This window comes from Gymnodraco acuticeps, unplaced genomic scaffold (assembly GCF_902827175.1).
Source record: "Gymnodraco acuticeps unplaced genomic scaffold, fGymAcu1.1, whole genome shotgun sequence".
Lineage (NCBI taxonomy): Eukaryota > Metazoa > Chordata > Actinopteri > Perciformes > Bathydraconidae > Gymnodraco > Gymnodraco acuticeps.
The window spans coordinates 187607-204777 of record NW_022992223.1 but is presented as its reverse complement, the minus strand read 5'-3'; the positions used below and the strand labels follow the sequence as shown (position 1 = coordinate 204777).

Genomic DNA, 17171 nt, shown 5'->3' with positions numbered 1-17171 from the left:
CAGGAAGAATTTAGAGATGTAAGTGAACTAGAAACAGCAATCACACACTGTATGAAACATATTTAATAAGTAGAAAACCCACACATAAAACTTGTTTTAAGTAAAAGTATACATCTAAAGTTTTTAGATCTTAACCCATGCTTTAGTATTGACTAACAATTAAAATACCTCAAACTCTGATGGACTGTATAGCATATACAAAACTATTGGTTCACACTGTTTTACATTGTAGTTTATTCATAAGTTCCAAGTTGAGTCATTAGTATGGGCAGAATGTATTACTATGTATTTCCTGTCATTATTTAACACACCTTAAAGTATATTGAGTAGTATTTAATAACCTTTCAGCACGTAAAACATTCTACAAATATTATTCTTGTTCACACATAACTTATGATGCTGTTTACCTTTTCACACTTCATGTCAGGTAAAGATGCAAAACTCTTACTTCAAATAGGTAGTCAAATATTGTAGTTTTACTTCACAAAATGTATTTGACACTTTGTAAGATGCAAGATTAGATAAATTATCATTTATTATTTGTATGTTGAGGTAATTAAAAGGAGCTCCACCTTTACCAGCTGCAACATTTAGGGGCAAACAAATCGTTGAAAAAATAATATAATAAATTACATTATTCTGGATCATATGTATGCATGGTACTTTATGGATATTTGTATGCGTTCGTGTGGTTTATATAGTATCAAAATATGTGAACATTACAACTTTCTTTTTTTGTTGCAAATACGTTTTAGATTTGTCATACTTTACTCTAATTTGTTAGCATTTCTACATTGTGCTATAACTTAAGCTACTTCTTCCACCAAGTACAAAACACTTTACTTTGCCGACAATAACAAAGATCTTATGACCGAACTAGAACCTACGCTTCACGTGAGCATTCCTTGAGTCCTGATTGGCTAAACAAACTGGCAGACTGTGACGCTGATTCGTCAGAAATATGATAGGTTGGGAACTGACCAACCACATTCCAGCGCGAGCGGGGTATAAAGCTCCCGATGTAAACAAAGGAAGCGGCAGTTAAACGGCAGCGACCCAGCCGAGGGTGATAACTACTGGATGACCTTCTTGTTTCGTCTAATGCGTCCGGACCAGAGACTGACTGTTGGGAAAAGGCTACTCTGAAGCGAATGAAGAAACAACTAATCTTTCACTTCACATACAGAGGACTTCTAAGAAAAAAGAGTAAAAGAAGAAAATGGAGTATAAATTGCGAAAGGCTGAACCCAGGGACGTGTCTGACATATTACGATTGGTGAAGGTAGGCCAAGGACCATCATACACATCTAACAGTCGCCGAAGGATTGAGCTAGCCAGCTAGCTAACTGTTAGGTAGCCGTGACATTCACATCTACTCTATTCTACCGGTATTTCCGACGATATGAAAGCCAGACGACGCTTTAAACACAATGAATCACCGTCTGGAGGATGTCCGAGTGAGATTAGTTTCGGTGGTCTTTGTTGACAGCATGGAGACTCGTATCCGGGTTCCTAAATAGTCTTACCTACAGCTTAAGTTCTTACGGAGGTTAATGTCATGTTGCACAACTATACCTAATGGGATGACATCAAGAACACAACAAGGGCTACAGGTGATGAGGGTTGTACTTTTAATTCGAGTAATATAGTTAAGAGAATACTAGGAAAATGTCCACCAAAAATAGGGCACGTTTTGTCTGACCTACGGACCAAATCACATATTACTTATCAAACATAGCAGCATGCATTCAGCTGATAAGCACATAACGATAACAGTTTGAATCAACAACTATTAGTCATAATATGAAGCATAACTGGTATTGAAGCAGTTAAAGGTATTGATTTCCTATATATTTGAAAAAATGTGTTTATACATCCTAAAAGTAAGTGTTGACTTGCCTGTTATGCCTAGAAAAGTTCTTAAAAGAACAAGGGATGCTTATGTCATCAGTGTGAGTTATACAAAGTAATGAGACTATCGTTTTCAGATGTTTTGAACTTAGTTTCCTTACTTGGTATAACATACTTTGTGTTTTTCTTGTCCCAGGAACTTGCTAAGTATGAAGAGATGGAGGACCAGGTCACACTGACTGAAAAAGGTGACTTTTTATAAAGCTCTCTCCATTGATCTATTCACATAACTATCAGTGTTGTTCCCCTGAGGCTTAAGGTGTAATTTGCTTGCAGAACTCCTTGAGGATGGTTTTGGTGACACCCCGTTTTACCACTGCATCATCGCTGAGCTCCAAGGAAAGAACAGCAGTGACGGTAAGAACACCCTGCTGCTTCTCATAACAACTGAAACGCACACCCCCCCCCCCCCCCCCCCTTGGATTGACCTTGAGTTACCTCACAGAGAAGCCGTCTCCAGAGAGAAATAGATACAGATATGTGTTTAATAAAGAACGCTGTTTCTTTTGTCTGCAACTTAAGAGTTTTGGATATTTACTCTCCCTTTTGAAAGTGTAATCCTGAGTTTCTCAGACATTTCTGAGTTTGAGGTTATGACTCGCTGCTTCCTCCACCTGCGCAGACCGACGGTGTGAACCTAAACTCTGTACAGCGTGTGCTTCCTGTTTTTGTACAGCAACTTCAGATCCCAAATATTTTATTCATTTACAATGTTTTGTTATCATCATAACTTTACCTGTTAGCCAGGAGTTCTTCCCAAAACATGGCAGAAGTAGATTAGCCTTAAACTTGCCAAGTAATTGCTTCACAAAGAACCCAGCATAAACAAAATACTTTACACAAGAAGAGGAAAACTATTTCAAATGAAACTCATATGACTTAAAGGTGGGGTAGGTAATTCACTTCAGAAACACTTTTTGTTATATTCCATGGAATGCTCTAAACATCCCGATAGCAATGAATATATTAAATGCTTTGACAATAAATACATAAAAAAATGTAATCTGTGGAAGCCGTGGCGCTGTAAAAAGCACGACCAATCATCTGAGCCGGCCCGGCTAAAATAACTGGATGGCCTACCTGCCTGTCAGCCTTCCATCTGGGCACAAACTTATATCGTGTCCTCATTGGTCATGTGCGCGTTCGTGTGTGTTGGAGGAGGGGCTCTGTAAGGAAGGGGCAGATTTTTTTCGGTTGTGTATTTTCAAATTCTAGCGCACTCAAGCTGGTTTCTCCATTCTTACCTACCCTACCTTTAAACTCCATGCATTGCATTCTGTGCACTAAAGGCCACACCATGAATTTGGCAGAAGTAATGTCCATTCACGCAACTGTATGTACTACACATAATATAAATATAGGAATGTCAGTATAAATATAAACGTATATGGATACTTACCCCTCTCCCCACTGTGTGCAGACGGGAAGGTGGTGGGTTTCGTCATGTACTACTTCACGTATGACCCCTGGGTCGGCAAACAGCTGTACCTGGAGGAGTTCTACGTGATGGACGAGTACAGAGGTAAGGGAAAAGAACGGCTCAGCATTTCATTATCTCGGCAGCTGCTTTTTTAATTAATGAGCTCTCTCTGTTCCCTCTCTCCAGGAATGGGCATTGGCTCCGGGCTTCTGCGCCACCTCAGTGATGTGAGTATGTTTACTGACGAGAGATACATTGAGTTGCAATGGTGCACATTTTCCATTTGAATGTTTAAAAACCTGAGAGAAAATGCGAGGAAGTCCTGGAAAAATAGCATCATATTACATTTTCTACATTGCTCCACACAGAATGTAAGCTTTCTGACAATATTGCATCTAAATGTCATATTACATAACGTTTTTATACATTTAATAGTTGGACATTTTATTTTATCAAGCTGTTAATGATCTGCGCTCTTCTCAAGTGCAATGAAAGTAAGAAACGATAATGGTTTGAATGAATAAAACACCCAGTGCGATGATAAAAATCCAAATGTTTCAGTATATTTTCCTGTCAAATAATTTATCAGAAAACTAACTCTAATTTAAAAGAAAACTACTCTATTTGTAATGTTTGTGTTTCCCCTTTTTGTATCAAGCAGCTTTTTCTTTGGATCTGTTTTCTCGTCATGGTGTGTTGGTAAGAGAAGTACACATTTTAACTTGAATCCCCATCTCTCTTGCAGCTGGCGATGAATACGCGCTGCACTGGCATGATGTTTGTGGTGGCCGAAAACAACGAGCCGTCCATCCAGTTCTACAAGCTGCGCGGCGCCGAGGATCTCTCCCAGGAGGAGGGCTGGAGGCTCTTCAGGTTCAGCAAAAACAGCCTGGTGAAGATGGGCACGCCAGCGGAGGAGTGACGGAGGAGGAGGCTGATGGAGACAGAGATCAGTCGCTTCGCTCCACTCAGCGTTCAGCTTTGAGGGGCATTGTGTTTCACAGTAATGTTTCTGTTTGTCGTTCACAATATGAGTAAGCCTTTTGTTTATTGCTAGCATGTAGCTCTGAATCACTTATTTTAACCTCTTATTGTATGTTGGTATTACTGCGTTTGATTGCAGAAACAGTTAATATGACTAAAGTTTGAAATAAAACTAACTTTTCAAACATGGTCTCATGCTTTAAACTTTTCTTTAAACGCCTTTTTAAACTATGCCAGTTTAATAATATTTTTGACTCATTTTCGAACTGCAGCTGTCACGTTACATTGGGAAGTTTAACATTAGATTATACACGGTCTTGAACATAGTACTACAAGTTTTAAGACATGATCAATGTTACATTTATCCTTAAGCGTATACAAATGAACTAGATCTTAAAGGTGTATCACACAAATGTGGCTTTAAACTGTCGATTCACGCCAGCTTCCAGCAGACACGTAAGACATTACATGTTACTTGTTAGATGCTTTTATCCAAAGCGACTGACCTACTCAATACTGTGGACAATCCCCACAGGAGCAATTTGGGGTGAAGTGTCTCAGGGACACAACGACATGCTGACTGCAGTGGGGTTTGAACCTGTGACTCCCTGATCCAAACACCAACGCACTGTCCACTGCGCCACGGCCTCACAGTAAGATGAGTCTGTTAATTTTTTTTACACATTGTAATGCGAATATGTTAAGTTCTAAATGTACACGGGTCAGTGTATTTCCTGTGTTTTCACTGCCTACTTCCACATCAACTTAGAGGGTGAACAAATGGTCTCAATAAAGTTGTGTATATATATATATATATATAGCTCTGAAACTGGACATACTGATGTTCCCACTGATGGATGCTTTAAACAATGTGCAGATAAACAGTTAAACCTCATGTTGCTACTCCCTTAGTGGGGAAACACAGGAACGTGATGTTTGTACTGAACAAAGATTGATATATTTTTCGCTACTTTGGCAGTTTTTTCACACGCAGCACACATGTGACAACTGGATATTTTCAACAAGCGTTTTAAAGATTTGAGGAAGTTCAAAACTGTTTTGTGGTGGGGTTCGTTTTTGTTCCTCTTGGGTTTATCACATGCATGTTATTCCTGCTGATTTTGCGTCTATTCGGCTAGTTCATTTCATTTTCATTTTCAGTCTTTATCTTTAACAAATGTGAAAAACAGAATAGTTAGTCATTGCAGTTGAATAAATATAAAAAACTTGACACTTGCATCTAATCTATATTATATAACTTATCTTTCCTCATTACTATTGCTGCCATGACACCTGATTTTTCGTACAGGGATTCATATAGTTGTTATATCATGTATTTAGAAATAGAAGTTTGGTATATTATTCGATTAGATACATTTTGAAGTACTTGATCCCTAACTTTTTGTTACAGCAGCATCTTACCTAGGCATTTGACATTAGTTAAAAATAAATAGTGTTAATATAAATATCAACAGTAGTAGTAATAGGTAATGTTACGTTCCCTTCTAAATCTAGGGGTACAAAGGGAAGTAACAACACACAAAATAACCGGCCGAGAGGAAACTGAATGCTGAAGCCACAAAGTGAGGTTTTAATTAATAAAAAAGTAAAGAGGCTTACCAGCCAAATTGCAAAACAAAAATTAACTAAGGACAACTTTCTTTCAAAAGAAAGTGACTAACGTAAAACAATACACAAAGACACACTGGAGCACATCTCCTAACAATTAGCAGAACACAGGTTGAACTAGGCCTCACACAGAGACACTACAGCACGTAACACTACAGCACGTAACACAGGCTGCACACATGCAGCCAGAGGAGAAGGAGAGACGCCACTGCAGCCTTCCTCAGGTCCTTTATGGAAGCTCTGATTGAGGATTGGGAGCACCTGGGGGAGAGGCTGCACCTGGAGACAATCAGGGAGAGAGAGAGAAACACACACAAAAGCACACACACACAAGCACCAACTGCGGCACGTAACAGTAATTATATTGTGTTCAGATTTTTGAGGGTCATTTAAGAAGGTTCTCGTTTATTCTAACTTTTTATTTATATTGTGTATTCATTGGATACTACATAAATATATAACTTTTGTGCAAATGCTTAATAAACTGCTGCTGATTTAACACAATAATTTAACAATGTTGGATCCAAAAAGTAAATTCCTCTTTGTCACCTCATGCTGCTTTCAAAAACAGTGTATAAAACATGTTAATGAGTATAATTGGTTTTAAATCAAGTTCCTTTAAACCCACATCAATATTGGGAGGGTTCAAACAGAGGAGTCGCATCATATCCTCTTCAGAAACATTACATCACGGGTCAAGAGATAAATCAGAACCAGAGGGAGAAATGGAAGAGGAAATGAGATTAAAGGGAAACATTCTCACACACACACAGCTCTGGTTTTTCTCTGGACGTGCAGCTGACGATGGTTGACTGCATCATCACGAGCCAGACAAAAAGTGAAGAAATAGACATTTATACTGGGGGGGGGGGCGCTTACTCCAGTAGCTCCTTTTAATGTTGTAGTACTTTATACACGATCTGACAAGTTCAGAGGATCTCTGTGTTCATTTTGTTTATCCTTCTAGTCATTTATTTATGTTGTCATTTTCATCTTCTTTTAATAGTCTTAACTATCTTTAGTCATTTACTTTTATACATTTGGTGTCATTTTTATGATTGATAAAATCATGATTTATCTTTGTCAATTAATTAATTTGGTACTTAATATCTATTTTGTATCTATTTATATATTATTATGACACACTTACTCACACAACCAGGGCCGGCCCTAGACATGTTGGTGCCCTAGGCGAGATTATGATTTAGTGCCCCCTCCAAGCAATACATAATAGAATATATAAAGAATAAATCTCTACAAAAGACCTATACACTACAAAAACGTATTGACATGTTGGTTATATAAAGGTTTCAAATGTATTCATTATTGTATGAACATGTTTTAATTGGGGGGTGGACGTCACATCCTCAAGGGCAGTGCTTCTCAAAGTGTGGCCTAGTGGTCCGTGAGTATATTGGTAACATTTCCCATTTGAAATAAATAAATAAATGTAAGTTTTCCGCACTCTTGCGGGAATATCTCCGCAATGGAGCGAGGTTACAACAGCACAACACCTTCATCACACATGTTGCCACTTGTGTGTACAATTTTCAGGCGATTTGTAATCTGTTTTAGAAAAACTGTTTTTTTATATTTGTGGAGTTAGGTGGTCCGCGAGTGTTTTTTTTATTGGTTAAGTGGTCCTTGGTATGAAAAAGTTTGAGAAACACTGCTCTAGGGGGGTCCAGGGATATGCCCCCCGGAGTGTGGGTGCAAAGGGTGTTTACTTTATTCAATTATTAATGTATTACATCAAGGGCAGAAAATTAGGCAGAATACTTTTTTTTTTTAATTCTCCGGAGACCGCGGAGTCTACACATGTGCAGCCTCGAAATGTCTCGCTACGAAGTACGCCAGGCCGGCCTCGGTAGAATTCCAAGTATGCTGGACATTGGAACAGTCCTTCGGCGGGATTCGATGACGTAGTATGCTTGAAGTGGCTCTGGAGCAGCCTTCCTGGACATTGAGAAACACCCATGTACACCGTAAATACTCCCACAAGAAAAAACATCAAAGAAGAAAAGATGTGTCCTTTTCAGAATCCAGATTTATTTCCATCGCAATAAGATAAAACCTTGTACAGTATATACAGCGCATTATTATACATGGACAACACATACATTTAGCTCGTTAATTATGATACATCACTTTATTTGGCCCTTTACTGTAACAAGTACGTTACATCAGTATCAACTGCGACGTGAAAACATCCGGGGGAATAAATATGTCGACATGAATACTTCTTTTTCATGTATACTGTTGTAAGCTGCACTTGACAACGACAGCTCTTCAACGCTGCCCGTATAACGTTCATAATAATAAAAATAACTTCATAATGCAAAGAAAAGGCAAAAAATAGTTGGTCATTTTGAGAAAAGTGCAACAAAAAAATCCATCAGCAGAGACGACAGGTAGTTGGCAAATAATGATTTTTGAACCAACAACATATCATTTATAAATGTTTTTCTAGTCTGCATTGGTCTTTCTACTTAGTTTTTAAACTTCTTCACTGGTTTTTAAAGCATTTCTGCTTACAAACACAAGAAGAGACAAACAGAACAATCAATTAATTCATTAATTACTACTCTTTCCATTCCAACTAATTCCAAAGATGACATTTTCTTACTGCTTTTAAAGAGAAATGCACTTTACTCGAAAGTAAGAGGACGGGAAATGAAACCATCGAAAGATACATGATTTGCAAAATAGTGGCTGATTAATTGTATGTCAGTTGTTTCAGCTGTAACAGCGCATTTCTTAGTTTGTAGCATGGGAAGTTGTGTTGTGCAGCCTCAACAAATAAAAGAATGAGGAAGTGACGCTGGCAGATACAGTCCTGTTCTGCTGCACATTAGAGAACAAACACTGCAGAAACTGACACCATGGAAAGAGAACATGGGAATGATTAGCTTCTCCAAGAAGCAGACACAGTTTTATCTGGATATTCAGAATATTGACTATCCTGAAAATACCTGTGTCTTGGAAAGAGGGGGGGGGGGGGTTTCAGAAACACACTTCACACGTTTTGGAGATGTTCAACTTAAATAAATAATGACGTCCTGATTAGTGGCTGTGTGTCTGAGTGAATAATTATAATAAGAGTTAATATACAGGAGTCGTACAGGTGTGCGTTTCTATGTGTGTTACTGGAAAGTGGAGTCTCAGCTTGTGTCGCTGCTCTCCGTTTTCTCTTTTTTCTCCTGAGCAAAAGGAAGAACAAAAAAAACGTTATTTATATTGCACTTTTGGAAGCAAAATGCTTTCAAAGGCAACATTAAAATGGTGAAAACGATGATAAAAACATTTGAAAACAACCTCAACATTAAGCAAAAGTAGGTACATATGAGAAATGGAATATTTCAAACAATATAAAAGAATGTAGTAAATATATAAATAGATTTTAAGAAGGATCATCGCCATTGTAATTAAAGGCTTATGAATGATTGGTCACTGAGACCCACCTTCTTTTTTCCAAACGGAGGATACTTCCAGAGACTCTCCAGGTTGCCGCGGCCACGCTGAGCCAAGCTGTACGTCGAGTCACGACCCCCCTGGTGAACACACAGGAAGAAACATGACACACACATCCATCATCTCTCAGCCAATCAGAAACCGTCAGAGAACATCCAGCTAGCTTTCTTAAGGAAATAGAAAAGAGGTTAAGAGTTCAAGCTACTTTTTCTGATGCCGTAGAACTGTGTCATATATTTGTTTTAACAACACCAATAACATCAACAGATTTGCCATTATTACTGTAAATAAAAACACTGCATTGGGTTTATAAGTTTGCAGCTTTTCTCGTTTTTTTGCCAAACAGAAGCTAAACGTCTGTTTTTATCTCGCCCGCTCATATGTTTTCATATCTGGACCCTGCCCTGCTAGTCTGAGCGTTTCAGCTGTGAATGTGAGCAGAAGTGTGATCAGGGCGTGTCGATTCTCTTTTTTTTGTGTCGGCTCTCTGGGTGGAAATACAGAAAATAAAATGAGCCAGACATCAGTGGAAATAGAAACACAAGTCACAGCCAGGACTTCCTGCAGGGAAGCACAGCCCTTTCCTCACAGGAAGTACAGTCACAGATCAAACACTACCTAACGCATATTCTGATGAGACACCGTTTATAGGATGAGGGGGGGATTTTCCTAAATAACTCCCTTAGGATGAACTTTCTGTCTCAAAAACGTACTAACCAGGAATAATGTGGACGTGAAAAGATATTCCTGCTTTCACAGCTGTTTCCTGAGTTTATTTCAGTTCCAGGAAGGAAGATTAAATAAAGACCTGAAAACAGATGAAAATGTTTTTGCTGACTTTGTTAACTATCCAGTGTCCCGTGGTGTACAAAATGTTGTAAATGTTGGAACTGCAATCAATATTTCCGCAAAATCACCTTTAGTCAGATATCAGATTTAGGAAACAACTCGGGATATATTAGGTTGTCAAGATGTTTCATGAGGCAGTGTGATGTTTTATACAGATATGACCCTGATGTACAGTTGAGGCCTACATTATTAGCCCCCCAGGAGTTATGGAACATTCTCCTAAAATTCTTCCCAATGTTTCCAGCATTGATAAAACTTGATATAATCAAACATTCACCAGTGCTATTTAGTAGCTTTTGGTACATTTTGGAACATAAAATAAGTTTTTAGGCTTGCTTTATATCAAATATAGTGAAAAATGGGTTGGTCAAAAAATATTAGCCCCCAGGCCATTAATAGTCAATAGTGTACCCTTTCTGAGCCACAACTGACAACAACCTCTTAGAGTACTTCTTTACTAGGTTGGCACATGTCTCTTGAGGGATTTTGGCCCATTCTTCCATTGCAAATTGTTTCAGCTGGTCCAAATTGTGTGGTTTCCGAGCATGGACATTCACTTTGAGCACCCGCCAGATAGGATTAAGATCTGGGCTATGTGCGGGCCACTCCAGCACCTTGGTTTTGGTGTCCTCACAACTGTGTTCCTTGAAACATCAACTCCAGAAGAGGCCAGGTCAGCAACAATCATCTTGACAGATGTCCGGGGATTCTTGCTGACATCTCTGACTATTTTCCCCTCCAGAGTTCTTGAAATCTCGCGCTTTCGACCACGCCCAGGTGTTTCTTACAGAATTTGTCTCCTTGTACTTCGCAATGATGCAACGTACAGCAGTTCTAGACACCGTGAAGCGATTGGCAATAGCAATATAGCCTTCCCCCTTATCATGAGCCTCCATTGTCTTCTTTCTGAGCTCAAGACTGATTTCCTTTGTCTTTGGCATGGTGAGTAGGAGTAGTAGTATAGTCCCTCTCAATAAGGTATTCAAGTGCCTGTTTCTTGGAGTCGTTTTATGCTGATTGAATGCTCAGGTGTGGCTTGAAAGCTGATTGGTTGATTAGGTGTGGTTTGAAAGCTGATTGATTAGGTGTGTTTTGAAAGCAAAGATTCACATGGGGGCTAATATTTTTGACCAACCCATTTTTCACTATATTTGATATAAAGCAAGCCTAAAAACTTATTTTATGTTCCAAAATGTACCAAAAGCTACTAAATAGCACTGGTGAATGTTTGATTATATCAAGTTTTATCAATGCTGGAAACATTGGGAAGAATTTTAGGAAAATGTTCCATAACTCCTGGGGGGGCAAATAATTTAGGCCTCAACTGTATATTTCCAAAACAACACAAACCTTCAGTGCGGACGCAGCCTGCTGAGGGTAGAACATGGAGGCGCAGAGAGCCATGAGTCCAACAGGAAACACCACCTGCTTCACCCTGGAGCCTGAGAGGAGAGAGCAGGAGTCAGAGAGCTGCTGCAGAGAAATTACTGTTTCCAATACTTATCTCAAAGACAGACGGACAGCCCCTTGTTTGTGTGATGTCCCCTGCTACTGGGTCTTATAGTTGTTGTTTATTAGTCAGTCCTGTATAGGCAAAGCTCATTATTTTAAACAAAATCATGATGATTCAATTATCTCACATTTTTTAGAGAAACTTGTCACTTAAATCTAGATAACAGCGTGTTTTGTATTTTATTTGAGCATGCGTCTTCATTTACTGCCAGAAGCTGTAATAAAAAGACATTGTATCTAGTTTCAAGCCACATTGTTACCTTAAAGATTTCTTTGATCTTGAGTTATCAGAAAAAGAAGTGCAGGGAGAAACTTTGATTTTTAACATCAAACGGCTTCATTCACTGTTTTCGCCGGTTTTAATCAGAGGAGAGGAGGAGACGCTCAAAACCTCCTGAACCATAAACACTAAAGTAATCCATACCGAGAAAAGCTGACTGAATCGATGGAAATTAACGCCACCAAACAAATTGTGCCGTTAAAAGAGCAAGCCTAAAGTCATATCAACATTTCCAATTCTCTTGAGGTGGATGGGGAGCGGTGGGAATTTATATTTGTAGTAGAACACAGACTGACGTTTTCACTGAAATGCCAATTAGTGAGTTTGCAGGTCAGCGAGTGTTTTTGTGTGAGTGCAAATGTTAACCTTTGGCCAAGAAAAGTCCAAGGATGCCAGAGAAGCCCACGGCCGCCACACTGTCGTAGAGGTCAGCAGGGGGGTTACTGAGGAACTGGTACACATCTGAAAAATAAAGGGGAGAAGAAAATATAAATATATCTGAAAACGTGAAGACACCTGAGGTCTTTAAAAGGAAATTCAACAGATTTAATAAGTGGAGCATATTGTTAATTGTTCTTAAGCGAAGATATGTTGACATTGTTTTCTAAACGAACAAGTCAAACGACATTTCTTGGAGTCTACGGAGACTTCACATGTTTACACTCACAGCACATAATGCTCTGCCCTCTCTGACTGGGAACAAAAACAATGTGATTTCTGACCTGTGACAGTTTTTATGGAGGAGCTGATTGTTGGCTCCACAGTCTTGTAAACTTGCTGAGGTCCAAAGATCAGCAGGAGACAAAGAAAGAGAGAGGAGCGGGAGTTACTTTCATCTGATAACAGCCTTATCAGCTTGTTCAACATGCACAACGGAAACAACGGTGGTACATTTGGTCTGGCGCTTTCAACTTTATATAGCTCTTTTGTATCAGAATTGTTTTTAACACCTCAACAGAAACAACAGTTTAAGAAATGTTCACGTTACTGACCTCCACTTTTTCAAATGCAACGTGGCCCGTTTGCTGCAAAAAAAGAAAGTTAGTTTATTAATGCACACTTTTACAGCATATTATTTTCCCTTTAAAACATAATTCATTCATGTATTTTCCTTCTATCAAGGTTCAAACGCTCGATTTAGTATTTCCACATTGTCCTTTTTTAATGTTTCCTCAGATAGAGTTCATTATTAAAAATAGCCCATGTTTTCCTGTACGCAGGAACATGTGATAAAACCCAGAAGCGTGCAGGATCATAGAAGCAGATAAATATGTCTTTGTACGAGAAAGGCTATCACGCCTCACTGCAAGCTGACAACACATTCCTCAAACACTGTCTGTGCCAAAATGTCTTTCATCCAACACCAATAAACTGATGGGCATATCCACGTATTGCTCGTGTGACGTATTCTGGTTTGAAAAGTGATAAACATGCATCAGCTGCTTTGGGTTTCACCTATGTGATTGTATTTTCTGCATTATTGGCACATAGGAGTCACACAGCTGACCTCAAAACTGTTGTTTAACTGAGGAAGACCCAAGAGGGATGTGAGAAGGACAGTTTGGGCTTTAGATTCTTTAACATTTTCACAAAATCTATGAAAACATGAGTCTAGATTAGGTTTGAAAACAAGGTTTAAACTCAGCAGGACTGTTTCAGATTCAGAAAGATGATAAAACTCGTGTTTTTCTTATAGATCTCACAGCTCTTCATTTGTTATAGCAGCTCACAACTTAAGCTGGTATTATTTATGTTTATTCTTTCTTGGTAAATATAGCATGCATTGAGAAATGCAAAGTAGAAATTCTGAAATATATACTCTGGCACAGCACATACCCCATTGTTATGCTATTATTAAACTTATTTGAAACCGAGTGGTTAGCGTGCGCACCACATGCATTATTTTATTAAATGTTTCCCTCAACTATCAAATAAAGGAATTAAACGATCAAACATGTGTCTTTAGTGTCGGATATGAACACACCTGGCACTGGTTGGTGTATGGTTCTGCCAGCTTCCTCAGCGAGGCGACGCTCTCCTCCAGGGGCCCGGCCACTGGCTCCACATGAGGCTCTGCTTCAGGGATGTTGTATAATGACGGCAGCTGAAACAAACAACAACAATAAGGTGTTAAAGTATTATCCAAACTGCCTTTAATCCACTCAAACTGCCCCACAGGCCAGGCTAAATAAGGGTGTTTTGTTAGTTTTGACTTGGATATTAGTTAAACAAATACATAGAAGTTATTGATGATTGATCATAGACTAAACAGTTTGGAGTCTGGTATTTGATTTTACATCAAACCAACCCAGGTGATGACACACTGCTGTATAATGGCTTACTCCTTTGAACACAAGATGCATAAACAACACTGTCCCTATTGATGGCGTAAAAGGTCAGATTTGAGCAAAGATCAATTAGTGCACCTAGTTTTCCTCCTGGGGGAAATACATAGCAGTCTGATACAATCAGAGAAACCAACACAGATCATCTGGAGTGGATCAATAACATTGTTTTCCAACAATAATACAAACACTTAGGAGACTTTTCAAGGATTGCAATATTGTCACCAGAATATCCAGAACGGCATTTACATACACTTACTTCTGAACTTCCTCTTTAATTTATATCTGCTAGTTGATAATACTTCAACTTATTAATAAAATACTGTGTACTACATGCATAATTAATGATTATGCAAAAATACCAATGTCAACAATGATGAACACTAATATTACAAACAATACAAATGTATTATTGGTCTTAGTATTGCAAATAGCTTTTACAAACCTATTGTAATCAATGGATACCACAATTTTGGACAATTTGGGTTAGGGTAATATGCTATTCTGTGTTCATCTAGGGGGAATAAACAATATGTGCACAGGTGAAAGACTTTAAAACTTATAAAAGCAGGGATTTCTCATTGCCAGGAAAAAGGGTAATTGTATTCAGATAGTACAACAGAAACAGAGAAAGGACTTGGTCAGCATGCAAATACCAGGTCTTAATTATCCTCAGGATAGAAAATCTGCACTGCCGGAGATGGAAAACCTTCTCAGATAAGATGGAAACAACCAACAATGGTGGGATTTTGGTGACAGTGTGACTATCTTGGACAAAGCTATAGTCGGGGTTCCAAATCCGGCAGCACCAACACCTGGTCTGCCACATGTGGAAGCCCCCCTTTAGTTTCTCACCTGCTGAGACCTGAGTAAAATGCTTTTGTGTGCACAAACTACAGGTGAACAGCAAACAAGTTTGATTTTGGTGGGAGTACGACCACCCTGGACAAAGTTATAATGGGGGTGCCAAATCCAGCAGCACCAACACTTGGTCTGCCACATGTGGAAGCCCCTCTTTAGTTTTTCACCTGCTGAGCCGAGTAAAATGCTTTTGTGTAGGACCTCGGTATTTACGAAATCCTGGGTACGGGCCTGGCTGTAAGTGATATAATGGTTTAAGTACAATTCAGTATACATAATGTATACATTTTATGTATAAGAGTGATTGTGGTATTATTTTTCTTTTGTTATTTATTAGTCCTGTACCTAGAGCAATTCCCACTACAGCAACACTACAAACATATGATCAAGATTCAATGGTTTGGATTTACAGTATATTGGCATAACCTTAAACATCCAAAGCACTAAAATGCAACATACACATTGATGGTGCTTAAATATAAATCCATCAAATTCATTTATAATAGGAAAACACATACAGGGAACATGTACTGCACAAACAATACTTTTACATTAAGTTAGGTGTTTAACCTGTTAAGCCCGAAGGTCCCCGCCGGCGGGGACCCTGTTTTTTTTTTCACGACACTGTGTCTCAGGGCATCTTAATATTTAAAAACCTATTAATGTGTTATACCAGATTAACGAGAAGAATCTCAGCTAACTGACGATACGAACCATTTTTACCGAAACAACACACAAGTCTCACAAGAAGCGTTAGCATTAGCCCTTAGCTAAAACGGGCAGATGCAACATCCGGTGCTAACTAGCAAAAAACGATCTTTAAAACTTAGAATTACACAAACTACATATCATCTGAAAGCTGATACTCCACATATTATTTTGTTATAAGTATCATCACTGTAGGACACAAACTCACTGAGCTAGCAGCCAGAACAGAGAAGAAAAAAAACAACAGTTTTCAAAACCATAACAATAATTACGTTTTACCGTTGCTGTTTTGTGATCAAAGCTCGTGTTAAAGGGTATACAAACGCTGCTTAAGGTTAATCCAATGTCTCTTAGTCACTTTAGAATTGTTCCTGATAATCTATCATTACATTCATGGCAGCAGAGTAGGTATAAAGTTTCGCAGTCCCGAGCTAATGCTGTCTCACGTGCTGTTTACGCAAACCTCTCTCTACTTGACGTAAGTGTTTAGCGGGACTTACTAACTGTCACTCGATTCTATTGGCTCTAACGGTTCAGAAAAGTTGTCAATCACCCACATCGACCAATGGGTTCCAAATATATGATCCTGCGTAGTATAAACTACGCCCGCTCCATTACGCATTACGCAGCAGGACAGCACCACAGCACGCAGCGACGATAGCAGGTAACAGGTAACAGAGCACATTTCAAGGACGTTGATTTCTTTGCTTTTAGATCTTTTTCTTGTGTATCCTCTTTCCATTTTAGCAAATAATGGCAGCCAGAAGGGAGAGCTTCACCACCGAGCAGGTGCTAGAGATGCTAGCTGACGATAGCGGGGCTATGATCATACCAGATGACTCTTCGTCGGATGATGAAGATCTCCTCCAGCCAGACCTCAGACCTGGATCCGGACAGTAGTGACTCGGATGTTGAATTTCCACCACGGGAAAGGCATGTAATCTCTCTGTTTTTATATATTACTTATGTGTTTTGTGGAACTGCGTCACAGTGCTAGCTTAGCCAAGAAGCTACAGGAATGATTAGGCAAAATGCTAAATAGTGTTACTTGTCTTTTTGGAGTTACATTTTCTAAATTAATGGCCAGTGAATGAATATATATATATATATATATATATGTGTTTACTTATTTATTTGGTGTAATATTATTCATTTATCGTCCAATATTATCCTTTTTAGATATTACTTTTGTGTTTGGTGG

The 17171-nt window shown here is 38.8% G+C and overlaps 2 protein-coding genes across 2 annotated transcripts in view; one reads left to right on the top strand and one right to left on the bottom strand.

Annotated features, from left to right (window-relative positions):
• Positions 1–1007: 1007 nt before the first annotated feature.
• LOC117539768 (diamine acetyltransferase 1-like) lies at positions 1008–4500 on the top strand. Its single transcript, XM_034206065.1, has 6 exons — positions 1008–1282; positions 2048–2099; positions 2188–2268; positions 3332–3433; positions 3518–3558; positions 4077–4500. Exons 1-6 carry the CDS (start codon positions 1220–1222, stop codon positions 4251–4253), a joined length of 516 nt encoding a protein of 171 aa, XP_034061956.1. The 5' UTR covers positions 1008–1219; the 3' UTR covers positions 4254–4500.
• A 3471-nt stretch (positions 4501–7971) lies between these two features.
• The window catches only part of apoob (apolipoprotein O, b), a 28790-nt gene continuing 19590 nt past the window's right edge, over positions 7972–17171 (bottom strand). Inside the window, exons 3-9 of the mRNA XM_034206063.1 lie at positions 14041–14160; positions 13049–13081; positions 12779–12833; positions 12423–12518; positions 11615–11706; positions 9406–9495; positions 7972–9144 (exon numbers count right to left, since the gene is read on the bottom strand). Of these exons, the coding sequence (XP_034061954.1) occupies positions 9106–9144; positions 9406–9495; positions 11615–11706; positions 12423–12518; positions 12779–12833; positions 13049–13081; positions 14041–14160 (525 nt within the window). The 3' untranslated portion in view covers positions 7972–9105. The remainder of the gene's footprint in view (positions 9145–9405; positions 9496–11614; positions 11707–12422; positions 12519–12778; positions 12834–13048; positions 13082–14040; positions 14161–17171) is intronic.